Genomic DNA, 16,823 nt, shown 5'->3' on the forward strand with positions numbered 1-16,823 from the left:
TTCCATCTGTAGAGCATTACGACTGCTACGTATGATTCATTTAAGAACAAGATGGCTACTTCTGGTATTTTGGGAGACAATGTTTAACATTAACTTAGCGTTCCTTTTGTTATCAGATATGCTGCAGTTCAGCTCATTATTATAACCTTCAAATGTGAAGAACTAGGATTAAAACTATTTGCGTGTTCATCATAATCAGCTAAATTGTAACATAAAAATAAAGTATCAGTATCAAAACCTTTATTGGCATCACTTACAAACATTCAAAGTAAATAGGCCAGTACGATCTCGTTGCCATATCATCAGTAAAGTCACTTGCCAAAGGGAACAGGGGCCAGCAATCTATTTCACCTCTGTGGGTCTCCAACAAGGGCAGGGTCCTGTAATGTACTTCGGCAGCCAAAAATCAAATAGCGGAATTTAGCTATTGTCTTGGTGAGCTCCTGATCTCTCCCCTGTAACAGGAAGCGTATAACCTCTGTCTCCAGTTTCCATATTGGGATACACAGTTGATAAAAATAAAGGATAAGCTCTGAAATGGAACAACATAGTTCTAAGACTGATACAATATTTTAATACATTTAAGATGACACAGATTCAGTGTAACTTAGTAGTGGCCTTGCTTGTTTTAATATCTTTGGGTTGCTTTGTTCAAATTCTGCAAGCAGAGTTACAATGTAGACAAAACTAAAAGCCAGCCTTCTCCCCATCTCTCTCTCTCTGCGGCAGACTGCATTCTATAAGGGGTTTATCACCCACATGGCTTCTAATGTCACTCACACTCTCTCTCTCACATACACACACACTTACATTTGACTTTAAAAAAGTTTGCAGAAGTCTGAAAGAGTAGCTTAAAGAAATAGAAAGAAAACCAACTGACAAAGGAGTGATCTTCACACCACAGTGTACCTGTTTTCCCTCACATGCGTCCACCTGTTTCCTGAATGAACTGTATTGCCTTTTTCAGCGATAGAATTTATGCATCAATATTCCAGAAATGTGGGGATTTGGTTATTTATTTATTGCTGTTATACCACACCTTTCCTCCAAGGAGCTCAAGGTGTTGTGCAGGGTTTTACCCACTTCCCTATTTTATTCTCACAATCGCGCTGTAAAGAAGGTCAGGCTGAGAGGTGACAGGCCCAAGGTCACCCAGTGAGTTTCATGGCTCAGTGGGCATCTGAACACCTTGGTTTCCTAGGTTCTCGTCCAGCACCCTAAACACTGGTTACAGGGAGTGCTTTTATTTAAAGTTTTACCTTCTTAATAGGAGTACTACTCCACTGTATCTAAGCTAAGAGTCTTACTTACCACTTCAGTTTACTCTCTGCATTTTATGAAGTAGAACATTGCCTATGAAAGGTCATGTTGCAATATTAATGCTACAAAGGCACTTTTGCTGGGCTCCTGAGAACTGCTTAGGCTAAGTGGATTCAAGTTACAAGAAAGGAGATTCCAACTATATATCAGGAAGAACTTTCTGACAGCAAGAGCCGTTACAGGTGGTGAAACAGACTCCCTCAGGAGGTGGTGGACTCTCCTTCATTGAAGTTTTTAAGCAGAGGTTGGATGGTCATTTGCCATGGGTGCTTTAGTTGAGAATTTCCTGCATTGTGGGGGGGGGGGGTTGGGCTAGATGATCCTCAGGATCCCTTCCAACTCAACAATTCTTTGATTCTATGAAAGTAAGGGACTTGTGCTAGCCCAATCCCACCACCACTGAACAGCTATCCGCTCTGCAAAAGCACAAAATGCTTTTGAGCACTCTTCCCATCCCAATTTCCTATGTAGGTTGTCATGCAGGGTAACAAGGGGCTGTGGGCGGTTTTAGAAAAAAACACAGTTTAAGCTTGCTTGGACTCATGGAACTGGTTTCCTGGTTCTTTCGACTCTATCTTCTATCTTTTTGCAGTTAACATTACTATCACACACAAATTCAGCAACTTCAGAGTGAAGGGGGGGGATTCTGATTCTGCAACAGATTTACTCCTGGGCGTTTTCCTGCTGAAAGTAATGTTAAAGATTACAGCCATGCCATTAGAGTTTCCAACACTAAAAGTAAAAAGTCATAAAAACAAATGCCAATGTTCCTCTCCGATAGCCAGTGTGAGAAAATACATGCATGCACAAACAACTTATGACAGGGTGCAAATACACTTAGCTGAATTCCTACCAAAAAGAAGAAGTGGAAAAGCTATTAGGCAGATAAAGCTACTAGGTACCTAGTATAGTACCCACCATTATGTGAATGTCAATAAATACTTTTAGATAACTTTAATCTATCTATGTATTTGTTTAGTTAGCAAATTTAAGTAAACTTATAAAGACTTACCAAAACAATATTTTGTGCTGTGTATCCGTGTGCCACACTGTGTTTCTTTGAGTCTTGAGCCTGCAAACACAAATTGCAACAAGTTGTTTTTATTTATTTCAATTCTATTCTGCCCTTCAGCCAAGGATCACAGGGCAGTTTACTGCATAAAAATAGAAAAATAACATTACAGTACATAGTAACAAACAATATCAATAAATTCTGTCAATGACATAAATAGGGAAAACACAATACTGTACATAAAAGGAAAATACAGTACATGCATGTTTGCAGGATTTGGAATCATAGTCTTAAAAGACTAGAAAGAATAATTAGAAATCCTATTATAAAGTATCTAAGAGTTGATGTTTCTGCGTCTAAGTAGTCAGGTGTTAATGCAAAAACCCCTGCACAGAAACCTGTGAATTCAGGCTGAGCACAGGTATCATCCACAAAAATAATTTGTACAGAGTACTGGTAGCTTCTGTAGTTCAGAGCCCCACCCTCTCAGGCCAGGTGGGAAAAGGCCTGCAAGGCAAGGGTCAGGTCTTCCGGGACTCGCAGCCAAGATGCTACTATAGAGCATAGTGATCATTAGCTTTGCAATTACTTCCAGCCAAGTGCCTCTGAGCATGTGCAGAATGCTCTTTGCATACGTGTTTGAACAAGCACCAGGTTTTATAATAATAAAGCAACGCAAAAGATCTCTGCATACGCAGAGTGCCTGTCACCCGACGGCAAGCTGCGTTTTAAAAAACGGAACGAACGGCAAGAACGCCTTGTGCAAAGTGCTTTTAGAGTTTGGCGGCTGTTGTCTTTAAGCTTATCTTTGTAGGGGAAAAGGGAAACGATGGCCAACACGCTGAGCATGTGCCTCCCCCTCTCTAACCGGCCAGGATGATGTCGAAAAGAAATACGGCCACCGCCCCGAACCCATGCATAAGCTCTCCTTCCCGGGTCCCCACAGCCCACGACACTCCCGACTCGGGCGCTCGCCCGCCGCGTTCGGCAACAACTTTCGCAGGCGGCGCCTCCTTAGTGCCGCTCTAGCCGTTGCCGTCTCTATTTCTCCTCCGAAAGGGGAAGGAGCAGGAGGCGGGGATGCGCGCGCGGCTTCTCCGGTTGGGCGCCCGCAGAACCTAGGAAGCGGCGGGGGAGACCGGGGGGGGGGAGCGGGAAGGCTCCGCGCACGCGCAGAGCGGGGGCAGAAGAAGGCAGAGTCCCTGCGTCCACTGGCAGCTCTCTAGCCCGCTTTGTATTTCCTCTTTTCTGTGTGTCTTCCTTTCCCCCACCTCATTATTATTATTATTTCCACCCATTTCCTCGCCTCTTTAAACCTGGCTCTCAGAGTTCTTCTCTCTGCACTTTGTTTCAAACGTCTCTCTCTCTCTCCTGATACTTTTTTAAAAGCACCTTCCCACGTGTCCCTCAAGCTTCACCTGCCAACTATCTCAACCTCATCTACTTTTTGCAGAAGGAGCTGTGCAGTTCCATGTTGCAGCAGCTTTAAATAAGTCCTGGTCTGTGAGATGCCACGTGCACTGCTTCCCCCTCCCACGGCCCTAATTTTTCCCTTCCTTTTTCTGAGTGTGTAAAGGTCAGGGATGGAGGTGGCCAAAGGGGTCTCTGAGGGACCTGGGAGTCCCTTTTTGCAAGAAGGCACCTGTGCTGGTGGTGGCTCAGGGCTTACCCAGCGCCAAAGTCCAGTCGCCCCATCTCCACCCTTACAGGACGGACCTCAGTTGCAGTCCGCAGCATCATTCAGTAGGGAAGGCAGAGAAAGCAGTGAGATTCAGGTGGTATGTTCCATATTGTTCTGCTTTCGCTCTCGGTTGTCTTTGTACATCTGTAAAGTTTGTCAATGGGTGGTGAATCTAAATACTGTATACTCAACTTCAGGAATGGCTGTTAATGTGAGCTGCTGCAGAGCACCAGCAAATATATCCTTAGCAACAAGGTCTTTTTTTTTTTTTTTGGTCAGGCTGATGCCATAGTGTAGACCGGGGGTAGCTAATGGGGTGCGCTCCAGATGTTTTGAACTACAAATCCCACCATCTCTGACCATTAGGCTGTGCTGGTGGGATTTGTGGTCGCCATGGGAAGTTTGTCTTGTGCCGTCATTATACAGTATATCATTAGGTGCCAGGCAAAACTCTACCGTATAACCAGGCTTTTGGCCTTTAACTACTTGTTGCCTTTTGGAAGTGGATGGGTTGTTTTCAATGTATTTCATTTTTCTCTTGGTTTTAATGTATCAATGTAGGGGATTTTCTTCTTGTTGGGTTGTAGCTGGCTTTAGGTTGGCCTGGGCAATTTAAAATGACTAACAAATTCAATAAAGACTAATAATAATAATAATGCTGTAATAGTCATCGTTAGAGGCCTTTCCCCAGCTGTGTGGGTTGTGCTAGAGAAGCAAGATGGTGTAATCTTGAGGGCTAAAGGTTCATGCAAATGCATGTAACAAAACCTTGTCAGCTGTGGTTTGTTTGCTTGTTTTAAAAGGAAAGCCACTCCAGAAGGGGCTGACTTGGAGTGGAGAAGTGTGCTTCCCAGCATATTACTTTTCCGTTGTAAATTTTCTCCATCCAAATCAGCTTGTTCCTTAAAATAGCAATAATAATTGTGGTTTTGTTACATGCTATTAGCATGTAATGTTAAGTTAGTTCCTACTTGTACGTTCCTGAACTTAAGGACTGCTGGGAATGCTTCCAATAACCTTATTATGTTTAAAAGCATGTTGTGTAAAAGATACACTCATTTCTGAGATAAGTCTGAATATCCTAAGAGTCTAAGGGTGCTCATTGTAAACATGCTTTTAAGCATGATATGTTCCTTGGCAAGATGTTTGTTGCCTAAGCTAACTTCTAGAGGAGGCATCCCAAACTTCGGCCCTCCAGATGTTTTGGACTAGAATGCCCACCATCCCTGACCACTGGTCCTGTTAGTTAGGGATCATGGGAGTTGTAGGCCAAAACATCTGGAGGGCCCCAGTTTGGGGGACGCCTGTTCTAGAGAGTTTTGCTAAATAAAGGGTGAGAGACTCTGTTGGCCATTCTGTCTGCCTTGCCCAACACCCTAGATCCAGGAGCCTTCTTAAAGGAACTGTTTTCAGAGGAGGAAATGCAAGGGGAGAGAAACTCTGTGGTTGCCATCAGGAAATGGTTGGTTTCACCTGTAATTGCCTCACCCTCCAGCCCAAGGAGCCTTTATAAGGGAGTTGGTTAATGGATACTTTGACATGACATATTAAGTTGCATGCTTACTTAAAATTGATATATGTGAAATAAACCATTAATCATTGATTATATATATATTTACTATGCCTTGTAATTATTGTATTACTATATATAGACTTTGATTTTTCTGTGAACCACTTTGAGCACATACAACTTAAATATACAGCTTAAAATCAGGAGGAGGGTGGGGACTTCATAGTGCCTCTAAAGTACAGGGGGGCGGTATGCTTACCATGTGAGCTTGACAAGCAGATTTGTAGACCTTTGCACATACATTATTTCCCCTAGGGCAGGCATCCCCAAACTTCGGCCCTCCAGATGTTTTGGACTACAATTCCCATCATCCCTGACCACTGGTCCTGTTAGCTAGGAATCATGGGAGTTGTAGGCCAACACATCTGGCGGGCTGCAGTTTGGGGATAGATCAGAGATGGGGAACTTGTGACCTTCCAGATGTTGTTGTATTTTAACTCTTCCCATAATCCTTCACTGTTGGAAGTTCAACATTTGGGGGACCACAGGTTCTTCATCCCTGATTTAGATGCTCATTTCTTAAGACATGGGTGTGCATGCTTGCATTTCCCTGAACATAACAAAATAGAGATACTGAAAGTGAACTTAAATGTTGACTCTAAATCAGGGATCCCCAAACTGCGGCCCTCCAGATGTTTTGGCCTACAACTCCCATGATCCCTAGCTAACAGGACCAGTGGTCGGGGAAGATGGGAATTGTACTGTAGTCCAAAACATCTGGAGGGCCGAAGTTTGGGGATGCCTGCTCTAAATGAAAGTGGGGAGTGTTTTTGTCCTTTTAGCAAACCACATTTTGCTGTGTGGCTAATTGTTTAGAGAAGAGGAGTGATAACAATTGAAGAACAAATATGTGCTATGGCTTGATAATGCTGCTCCAATGTTATTGGTTACAGGAGGACATCTCTTCATCCTAATAATAATATTAGGCTAATAAGATTTTGAACTTACAAAACCTGATTTAAACTAGAGGATTATGAAATATGGAATTAGTTTACTATTCTTGATAAAGAACTGTGTAAGTGATAATTGTGAGACAGCAATTGCAGATTTTGGTTGATGCAATTTGAAAAAGTTAGTTACTGTGAAATGATGGCAGTCAATTTGAAGTAGTTAACACAATGTGTTGCATGCACAATATATTTTAAACATATTTAAAGCACATTTCCTCCTAAATAATCTTGGGAACTGTAGTTTGTTAAGAGTGCTGAGAATTGTAGCTCTGTGAGAGATAGAGTACAGTTTCCAGGATTCTTGATGGGGTGGGGTGGGGAAATATATTTTAAATGTATGCTGTGTATGCAACCATAGCTTTTTGTGCTAGAGCGGTTGTGGGACTGTTACCAGTCTCTTGTGTAATGATATAAGAATCCTCAGCTTATAATGCCAGTATAGTTTTGTATAGGGGAATTTTTCCTTTGCTTTAAGAGAGGAGGGGTGGGAAGGTCAGACTTTGCACATTTCAGGATACCGAGGTTATCCCAGGATGCTGGGATGGGATGTAAGCCTCTGCAGTGCAAAGGTTACTTGAGAGCTTGGGCTTGCATTGGGCTGCTATTGGTTAATCACAATCAGGTTAGGATGTTGCCAGATCTACAGATTTACAATAGAGTGAAGCTGTACTGAACTGAGAGAGGCTTCAGAAGAGAGATGGAACTAGACTAGGAAGCAGGAAGCAAAATCTGGAGGGATAATAACTCTTTTGTTCACAGAAGTAATAATTACTACTAATTTTCATTTCAATTTTTTAGTTGTTAAAATAACATTAATAAATAAAGGTAAAGGGACCCCTGACCATTAGGTCCAGTTGCGGACGACTCTGGGGTTGCGGCGCTCATCTCACGTTATTGGTCAAGGGAGCCGGCGTACAGCTTCCAGGTCATGTGGCCAGCATGACTAAGCCGCTTCTGGTGAACCAGAGCAGCACACGGAAATGCTGTTTACCTTCCCGCTGTAGCGGTACCTATTTATCTACTTGCACTTTTGACGTGCTTTTGAACTGCTAGGTTGACAGGAGCATGGAGCAAGCAACGGGAGCTCACCCCGTCGCGGGGATTTGAACCGCCGACCTTCTGATTGGCAAGCCCTAGGCTCTGTGGTTTAACCCACAGCGCCACCCGTGTCCCTCAATACTAATAAATAATTTAACACTAATGAATAACAGATCGATATTAAAGGATAAAAAGCTGTTTGGAAAGAAAACGACAGTGTCCTTTGTTTTCTGCTCAAAAACTATTGTGTGTGTTTGATTAGTGGATATAATAAAAGTAACCTTTTTGTGGAGCAGGGAATAAAATGTTGGTGCATTTTTGCTGATTCTATGTCGTGTATTCTTACTCCTTGTAGTCCATAATTCTGCCAGTTTACAATGCTGAGTGCTGGCTGGATGAATGCCTGAAGTCTGTTCTGGAGCAAGACTTCCAAGGTTCCATGGAACTATCTGTTTTTAACGATGCTAGTATGGTATGTACCTGTCAGTTTACTGTTCTAGTTCTACTGCACAACTATCATTTGAATACCAGTTCCAGGAATGTGTTTATTTCACCAGGGGTGGAGGACAATTTTGGGGGTGAGAGCTGTATTACCTTGCTGGAATGCCTTCAGGGGCCCACCTTCCAAAGTGGATCAAGGGGTGTGTGTGGTCAGTCCCAATAGTGTGTGGTGTCAGAGATGCAAACTCACACCTTTAACACACAGAGACATACTCCCAGTCAGACCCTTCCCCTTCTTCCTCCTGCTCCCAAGTCCTTAGTTTGTGGGAAAGAAAAGGGCTGTCTCCCTAATGTTGCATGGTAATTGTTGTATCAAAACTGGCTTTTTTGCAAAGGTACTTTCAGGAACTGAGCTGGATTGAAATGGAAGGGGGGGGAGACAATAATTTTGCTCTAGCTTTTGAAAGGAGTTCTGTTCTCCATCCCCATATCTTGGTGCTATTTTGTTAGTGCCATCTGTTGAGCTTGGGTGCAGTACTGTAGCTCCAGCCAGCTCTTTTGCAATCAGCTTGAGCTCTGAAAGCTCCGTAGTAGTGGTGGGATAAGGAAAAGGCTGAGGCTGAGGTACCTTGCTGCTGGATTTGGTCTTTGTGTGCAACCCTTCCTCCTTGAGCTACCTTCCTCTTTTGCCACTCAGCAGCCCACAGGGGTCTGTGTGCTTTTCTTGGGACTCACTGCCTACCTGATTGCTCCTCTTCAGAGAAGAGGAAGTCGTGATTCTCAGCAGAGCCTTCCAGAAACTCCTGATGGTGTCCAGTTGTGCCTGAAAAGCACTGGAAGATGTCATTGGTGTCAGATTGTGGGCAAATACTCATAAAAGTGCAGTTTAAAAGCAGTATGATGACTCGGCTGTGACTTTGCAGGGACCTCATCCCTTCTCACACGTAGCAATAAGATGCGGGGAAGAAATGCGAGGAATTAAACGTTTAACTTTTAAACATTATACCTACTCAGTGTCAATATTTCTACACAGGACAATTCAGGAAATATATTAAAAAAGTGGAAGGTTCTATTGGAAGAAGCAGGCATTAAGATGGTACTTGGAGAAAATGATTCATCTCAGCCACGAGGAGGTAGGTGCCTTAAAAGAATAGCAGCTATTCAGGACAGTGGGATAACTTAGTTTTCTGCATAACAGCTTCCCACGAGCTGCGTAGCATTCTAGAACATTCTGTTTGTCAGTGCATCCACGTTCAGACCAAGACTCTTCCTTAATAACTGTCAGAAGTGACTCTCTTTTGAGGTTGCTGAGGTTTTCTTTTATGTGCCAAGACAGAATTTGGCCTAATACTAAGTACACTGTTGCTGCAATCTTAACAACTCTTAGGAGGGAGTAAGCCCCTTTGAACACAGTTGGACTTATTTCTAAGCAAGCGTGCATAGGATTGTGCTGTATGCAGAAAAATAAGTCCCACCGAAAATCAATGGGACTTCTGTTTAATGGGTTTAGAATCACATTGTAAATCATCGTGACTCTGTTGGCAAAAGAAAATAGTTAGATTCACTGTATCTTATATTGCTGGAAATTCACACCAGTTTTTCCTGAGTTCTCTAGTCAGTTTTTCAATGCGCGTTTAAGAGGCAAATAATATATGGCATAACTTAGCTTAGAGATGGCCAGGAAATAAATGTTGTGTGGATTGAGAGAGAGCCATCACCTTTGCTGCAGACTGGGGAAAAGCCAGGTTTGTTATGTGCTAGACTGAAAAAGCACAAATGAGGTTAAATTGTGATCCAAGCCAAAATAAATAGCTCTGGAATTGTTGTAATAGGCTGGAAAGTAATGGATTCAAGTTGAATTGCCAAGTGTGACCACTCCAGAATGAAGATCAGCTCAGTGAGATGTGAACTGTAAACGTTTGTATTGAGTTTTAAAGTTTGCTGTCCTTTCTTTGTGAGATGGTGAAAAAGGATAGCATGTTGGTGTTATGAGCAAGAGGGAATCTAAGAGCTAAGGAGGAAGATGATGAAATTAATTTAGGAAATGCTTTCTTTGTTTTCCAGAATAAATTTCTCATACACTTTTATTTAGGAAGTTTTAGTTTATGTTTTCCTCCCTTATCTTGTTAAACATAAAATCATCTCTGTTGTTGCTTTCCCCCCTTGATATCTAAAAATTATTCCTATTCATGCGAAATACAAGTTGCAAGTAATGGGAAAAGGGGGGGAATGCATATTTAAATTGTAAAAACTTATAATTTGACTCTTACATAAAAAGAGCGAAAATACAAGTTACATGCAAATATGTGCGATGTACCCCTGATGGACCATGCTTTTAAGGAAAAGCAACTCTGAGAGGGGGACTCTTTGGAAAGGCAACATTTAATGTCTTCGCTGCCTACCACTTTCCTGCTCGTCCTCCTCTCAACCGCTCTTTCCTTCTCAAATTTTGATCTCTATGTTTTGACCTCACAGCATTGTCTTTCCCCTCTGCTGCTTCTCAACTGTGTGCTAACCCCCTTCCAACATTTTTTCTAGTTGTAAACTGGAAATGGGTCAAGTCAGATTTCCAAGCCTCTTCCCATTATCTCTTTCCCAACAAACACAAGCTAAGGGGCAAAGGGTGCATTTGCCTAACCAAGAATCTCCTAGAGTGATGTCCAGGCAGTGGGCTCAGCTGGGGGTTGGGCTTCTGGCTGAAGTGGGGGCTTGTGCTAGGTACAGAGTCCAGGAAGACCAAGTCATGTACTGCTAGCACCTGTTTCAGATCCAGGAAACAAAGTTAGGTCAAATTCCAGTGAGTCAAGGTCATGCTAAGCAGAAGGTAAATCCAGATAAACAAGGTCAGGTAATGCAGAGGTCAAAGTCCAAAAGGCAAACAAAGGAAGGTCGGTAGCACTTTGGATAGCTCAAAGTGAAGCCTAGACTGGAATTCATACAAGGCAAGTTTGAATTTTGTCCCAACAACTAGCAATGCTAGTTATCTACACTTACCTTTCCTCCACTCTTTCCAGGCATGGTCCGAGATTTAAAGCTCTGTGTTTAAGCACCCCCCCTTTTTTTTTGCTATGGAGCTTTCCTCACAAAAACCTGCTCTTTAAAGCTCAATTGGAGCAAACATCAATCTGCGGAAAACCTGAATTGTCGTTTGTTCTGAGTCAGTTTTAAAGATTGGATTTTCACTGGGAAAGCTTCTTAGCAGGGGGGAAACCAACCGCTTAGACACGAAGCATTAAAGTGCAGGCCTCTGCCTGGAAAGAGCAGAGCAAAAGGTAAGTGTGGATAAGCCCGCAGTCATAAACAAGCTCAGAGAGTAAACTAGCCAGCCAGTGTGGTACAATAATTGGCAAATACTGGACTGGGATCTGGGAGAACAGGGTTCAAACTCCCACTCTGTCATGATGTTCATGAGGCAACCTTGGGCCAGTCAGTGCCTCTCAACCAAACCCACCACCCAGTGTTAGTGTGAGGATAACATCGAGAGGAGGAGAGGGATTTGCTTCTTCCTGTTAGAATACCCATAACAATATGTGCACCCTTTGTGGTATTGCAGCCCAGTTCGAAACATTTTCACATGAAAGTAAATACATGATGACCTGAGTGAAGCCTGCTGTTCTTTCCGCGTAGTTGATTTCCTCCATCAGATGTGGCCCCCTCATTTTTATTTACCAACAATTCCTCAAGTTTATGGGTTGTTACATGGTGGCTACTCCAGAAGCATAAAACTGTTCCTTAGATACTCATTAAAGCCTGAGCCTCTTTTGGAAGCTGTGTAACATTTGAAAAACAACCATAGACTTGGGGAAAATACTGAGAATTCTAAAAAAAAAAAAAAAAACAACCACAAAATAATTATTTGACATTTGGTTTCCAGGCTAATATGCATATGATTGGCAAAGTGTTAGGGTTTGGGAGTCTTAGTTTTTACTTTATATAAGTACATTTTATGATATGAAAAAATGCATAGACACAGGAAGGGGGGGAAAAACCTATGGCTTTTGAATTTTCCCAGTCATTGGTATATTGGATTAGGAAAGGTGTATTTTGTTCAAACTATATACCTTTGAAAGCAGGTCGCCATGCAGTAATCATTTTCCAGTGTGGAGCAGCTCGTTTGTATTTACATTTGGGCAGCCAGTTTAGATGGAAATCTTTGTGACCCCTTTGTCCTTAGTGATTTACTTTCCTGTGGTTAAGAGTAGTTAAAACTTGTAGGGAGTGCTTCCTTTGAAACAAGCAGCCCCAATAACGAAACAAATGTGACAGTCTTCACGTCCTGGATTGTTTACCCTGGATTAAGATTCATTTCTGATTCTTTTCTGCCATGGAAAAGGAAAAAGGAAAACAAAAGGGAAACCTCCCCCCACAAAAGAGAGGGGTCAGTGGCTTTAAAGAAACCAACACAGAACAACTTCTTTCCAAGAGTGAGGAATGTTAATATCTCACGGGGTCTTAGGTTTTTCTCTCTCCTGTGACCATGGTAACAGGCTCTTTTTGCTAAGTAAGCAGGCCTTGCAAAATGCAAAGCCTTGGCACAAACATTTGAGTCTCATCAGTATAGCAATATTGCAGTGAATTCTTTGCTTATGCCAAACAAAATTCATTGCCTTAGACCAGTTGTTTAAATAATCCAGTTTCCATGCAGAATAAATTCTTTTGGAAATCCTATAATTGTGTGGATGTCAAGAGGGCATTTCATGACTAGCTAACTACCGAAACTTTGGGTGTCTTGTTTTTAATTAAGCTTAATTTTAAACTATTTGCACTTGAATGAACAAACAAACATGATTGTTTCTCCTCTGACTCACTTATCTCACCAGCTTGTTACCCATATGTGCATTTAAGTGCTGACCTTTAAAATATTTGTAAGATAGTTTTGACTTAAATAATTTTTTTAAAGCATATCCTTAAACTTTGCCTGTCACATGAGTAACCAAATGTTCTCCAGCATTCATATATTATGAAATCCGAATGTCTCAAATCAGCCTTTATGACTGATTTTGTGATGTGTAAAAGCAGTAACATATGGATCAAGCTACTTATTGAGTGTTGGGCAAGTGATTTAAATGACAATGAATCTAAATTTCTGGCTACCTTTCATCACAGTGGCGACTCTAGAAGCTCCCTTATAAGAATCATCCATGACTGATTTTATGACCTATGAGTGTGCCCTTGATCTTAGCATCCTTTTTGCCTTCCTTGCTATAATCAAACAATTATTTGAAACATTATATGCTTGGGATGAGGAGAGAGAGAGAGAGACAAACTTGATTACACAACTGGTCCTGCTGGAACAGTTACTGCTCTGTGGCAGGATTAGTTGTTCAATTTTAGTCTATTCATTTTATTCCTCAGGAGATAATTATTCCGAGCTATTGGTTCTGTTCATTCAACATGCCCAGACCTGCTTTACTTTTCAGTAAACATGTCCAGGGCTTGTAAGGTTTTACTGTGTTTTCCAGTCATTTACGTTTAGTTACGGCAGCCATAGAACTTTAAATGGTTTAGTTTTAATTTAAATGATTTCCTAGAATCATAGAATTGTAGAGTTGGAAGGGTGTTCTAGTCCAATGCAGGAATCCTACCACATCCATCCCTGGGTGGGCTCAGACCACCAACTTTCTGGTTAACAGCCAGACACACACTGATCCATTGTCAGGGAAGCTTTTAATGTTTAATTGATTATTGTATTTTAATATTCTGTTGGAAGCCGCCCAGAGTGTCTGGGGAAATTTATTATTATTATTATTATTATTATTATTGCACCACAGAGGTTTAGTTATCATTTCTTTGTGAAGTTCAAGGCTATATATTCATAATGTTCATTTACATGAAGAGGTATCCACGAAGGAAAGATTAGAATTTGTCATGGGTGGGCAACTCAAGCATCCGTTATGGCTTGCTTACTGTGGACTGCAATTCTGAAATCTGGCAAGGAACGTTAATGTCACCTAGTGTGTTTTTGAGTAGAAAAACTTAGATTGCAAATTACAGTGATGCTCATGCACTCTTTTGTAACTTTGCTTTATCTACAGTGGGCTTTGCTAAAAATCATGCAATAGATCAGAGCTCGGGGACTTACCTGTGCTTTCTGGATTCTGTAAGTGATTATTATTATTTTTTGCCAAATATATTGCCTACCTGAAACAAAACGTTTAATTGTCCATTTCCTTTTTATCATTCTATGCTAATGGTTTTCCATAATTTGGTATAAAACTGTTTAATGTGGCTATGGTGATGTGGTACTTTTAAAATTTAATAAGCATTCCACCTTATAAAACTCTGCTGCAGAATCTGGACATTTTCTTAGCCGTTGAGATATTGGAAGTTTAAATGACACACACCTTTTTAATCTGCAACCTAGCTGGCACTTCTAATTGGATAATAGGTATTGTTTTACTTGATGTGCCATTTTTCTCAGATCTGATGGCATGAAAACAGAATAAAGAAAATTCAAAAATTCTACTGTCAAATGGGCAACCACTATGCCACGAAATAAATTTCATAACATGCACTCCAAATAATCCAGAATTACAGGAATTTGATGATAACAGACATGCTTCTGTCCACCAAAGTCCTTTCTGAGCAGCTAAGCAATTTGTTACAAGAAGAAGATATCTGTTTCACATGAAAAGCCAGCAGGGATTTCTAAACAAGGCCAGATGTTTTTATGCTGGTGATATCCATCCACCTTCAGGAAAGAAGGGATTCAAACCACATGTATTTGTATCGGGTTTACCTACTTCCACAAGAGACTAGCCCTCAAATTCTGCATAACTTAACCCTACTATCAGTTTAGACGTTCCCTTTACACAGTCAAGGCAGAGCACTTTAAATATAAAGAGACCAATTTGCTATTGTAGGATGATTAAGTAGGAATTGTCCCCTTCTCACAGAAAGTGAAACTATGTGGCATCTAACCACAAACCCTCAGTTCACCCCCACCCCCAAATCTTTGACTGACTTACTTTGTACAGAAAAATCAGAAGTGATCTTGTGACAAGTGGAAATAGCTTACATACATCATACACGCAATTAGTAAATAATAATAATAATAATAATAATAATAATAAATAATAATAATAAATCACTTCAAACCAGCTATCTTTCCTCCTATAGTCAGCTTTTCAGCCCCCATCCCCCTGCTAGCTGCCACCGTCCTCTGATGGGGCCAAGAAACTGTCGTGCTATAGCTCTGATAGATTTTTGAATGGCGTTTCTCTTGTCTGAAGAGGTTCAGTGGCTCATCAAGCACCTTTTGTGAGATTCAATGTCAATTTTAATGAAGTGATAAGATTTATTCAGGACTTTTTTTTATTAATCCGTAGATGTAAAGCATATAAATTTGCTTGCAGTGCAGGAAGAAGAGGCATATATTTAGTTCCTCTGTTAAATGCCCCTCAACTACAAACGTTGGGATGAATTCAGGAGGCTCTGATCCACAAAAGCTTACCATGTACGATCTTGTGGAGCTGCATGAGGCGGTAGCTTCCTGTATCCCTGAGAAACCCAATGATTTGCAGTAGTGGTAACAACGAGCTTAACCTAGTTGTCAGGGGCCACACATAGCCAACTCTACATGCAATTGTGGGGACTGCATGCTGTGGCTGTGTGGCCTCTGGGTATCTGACCCCACCCACACTGAACTGCCACAAAATACAAGGTGGAATAGGAAACATACTGGTAAACCAAAACACTTTGCAAAGGTGGGTCTGGATTTTTTTTAAGAAAAAGTTTTCCTTCCCCATCAATTTCTTGGACTAGTGAATAAATAAATTCAAAACCACAATAGTTCCTAGGATGTTGATCTCATTAAAACGTGCCTTTGTTGAATATTGCTGAGCAATCCCCTGCCTCAAGCCCCCTCCAAATGTGTGTCTTTTTCTAAATTAGGACATTCCATGGGGGGGGTATTTTAACTACCTATCTTCTGTTCTGGCATCCTGGACTCAGAATCTCTTTCTCGGGCCTTGAGAAGAGATTATTCACATTCAAGAAACTCTCATTTAAAAGTTTTTAATGATTACAGATTGTGTATATTTTGTAACCAATTCAATTTCATTGCCAGTCCAAAAACAGGAAATATCAACAAACCATCGCCTGTCAATAGATTCTTCTTGCATGTCTGATATATACTAGAAAAATAGAAGCAACACATTTTTTTCAGCCTATAACGAACCTGAATGTACAAGTACAACATTTTCTGAAGGTCAGTGTCTTGGCAGTAATCAAGAGCATTTCACATGACTGACACCAACATGATATTCTGAATAATTTGATACTGAATTGGTGAACTGAAACCAAGAATCAAAAGAGGTATATAGGAGCAGCCGCAGATAATGTTAGCACACACAGCTGGTAACATCTGTTTTTCAGCACTTACTGCAAAGCGCCGAGAAATTGATTCCAATGAGAATCATGGATGCATATAAATTTCAGGAATTTCTGTTATGTTAAACACAGAAAAAGACACAGAAAACAAATGTTGTTTATCAACACATCAGATTTTCAAGTTGCTTTGCAAAATAATTTTTAGAATATTCTGGTAATTTACATTTCTTCTGCTAAACAAGCATGCAAGGAGAATGAAAAAATGTGTGTGTGTGTGTGTGTGAAGACACAGAGACTACCTAATGAATATTTTTCCAGACTGAATTTTACTTTAGATCATAAAGATTTTATTGGGAATAAAATCAAAGGCTCTGAACAGTAAACCATCTATGTTCATGCCAATAGAGACAGCCCCTTTTGTTGGAAATAAACATTTATTTGAACACTTTGGACAGAAAAAGCTATTCTACCTCCACATTT

General features: G+C 41.0%; 1 protein-coding gene across 3 annotated transcripts in view; it reads left to right on the forward strand.

Annotated features, from left to right (window-relative positions):
- Positions 1 to 3,485: 3,485 nt before the first annotated feature.
- The window catches only part of B3GNTL1 (UDP-GlcNAc:betaGal beta-1,3-N-acetylglucosaminyltransferase like 1), a 165,406-nt gene continuing 152,068 nt past the window's right edge, over positions 3,486 to 16,823 (forward strand). For 2 of the 3 annotated variants that reach the window (XM_035104653.2, XM_035104654.2), the window contains exons 1-4: positions 3,486 to 4,110; positions 7,927 to 8,043; positions 9,046 to 9,145; positions 14,048 to 14,112. In XM_035104653.2, coding sequence (XP_034960544.1) covers positions 3,916 to 4,110; positions 7,927 to 8,043; positions 9,046 to 9,145; positions 14,048 to 14,112 — 477 coding nt within the window. In that variant the 5' untranslated portion in view covers positions 3,486 to 3,915. Of the gene's footprint in view, positions 4,111 to 7,926; positions 8,044 to 9,045; positions 9,146 to 14,047; positions 14,113 to 16,080; positions 16,222 to 16,823 lie in introns of those variants that run through there. The other variant, XM_035104657.2, reaches the window with a different exon arrangement.

This window comes from Zootoca vivipara, chromosome 2 (genome assembly GCF_963506605.1).
Source record: "Zootoca vivipara chromosome 2, rZooViv1.1, whole genome shotgun sequence".
Lineage (NCBI taxonomy): Eukaryota > Metazoa > Chordata > Lepidosauria > Squamata > Lacertidae > Zootoca > Zootoca vivipara.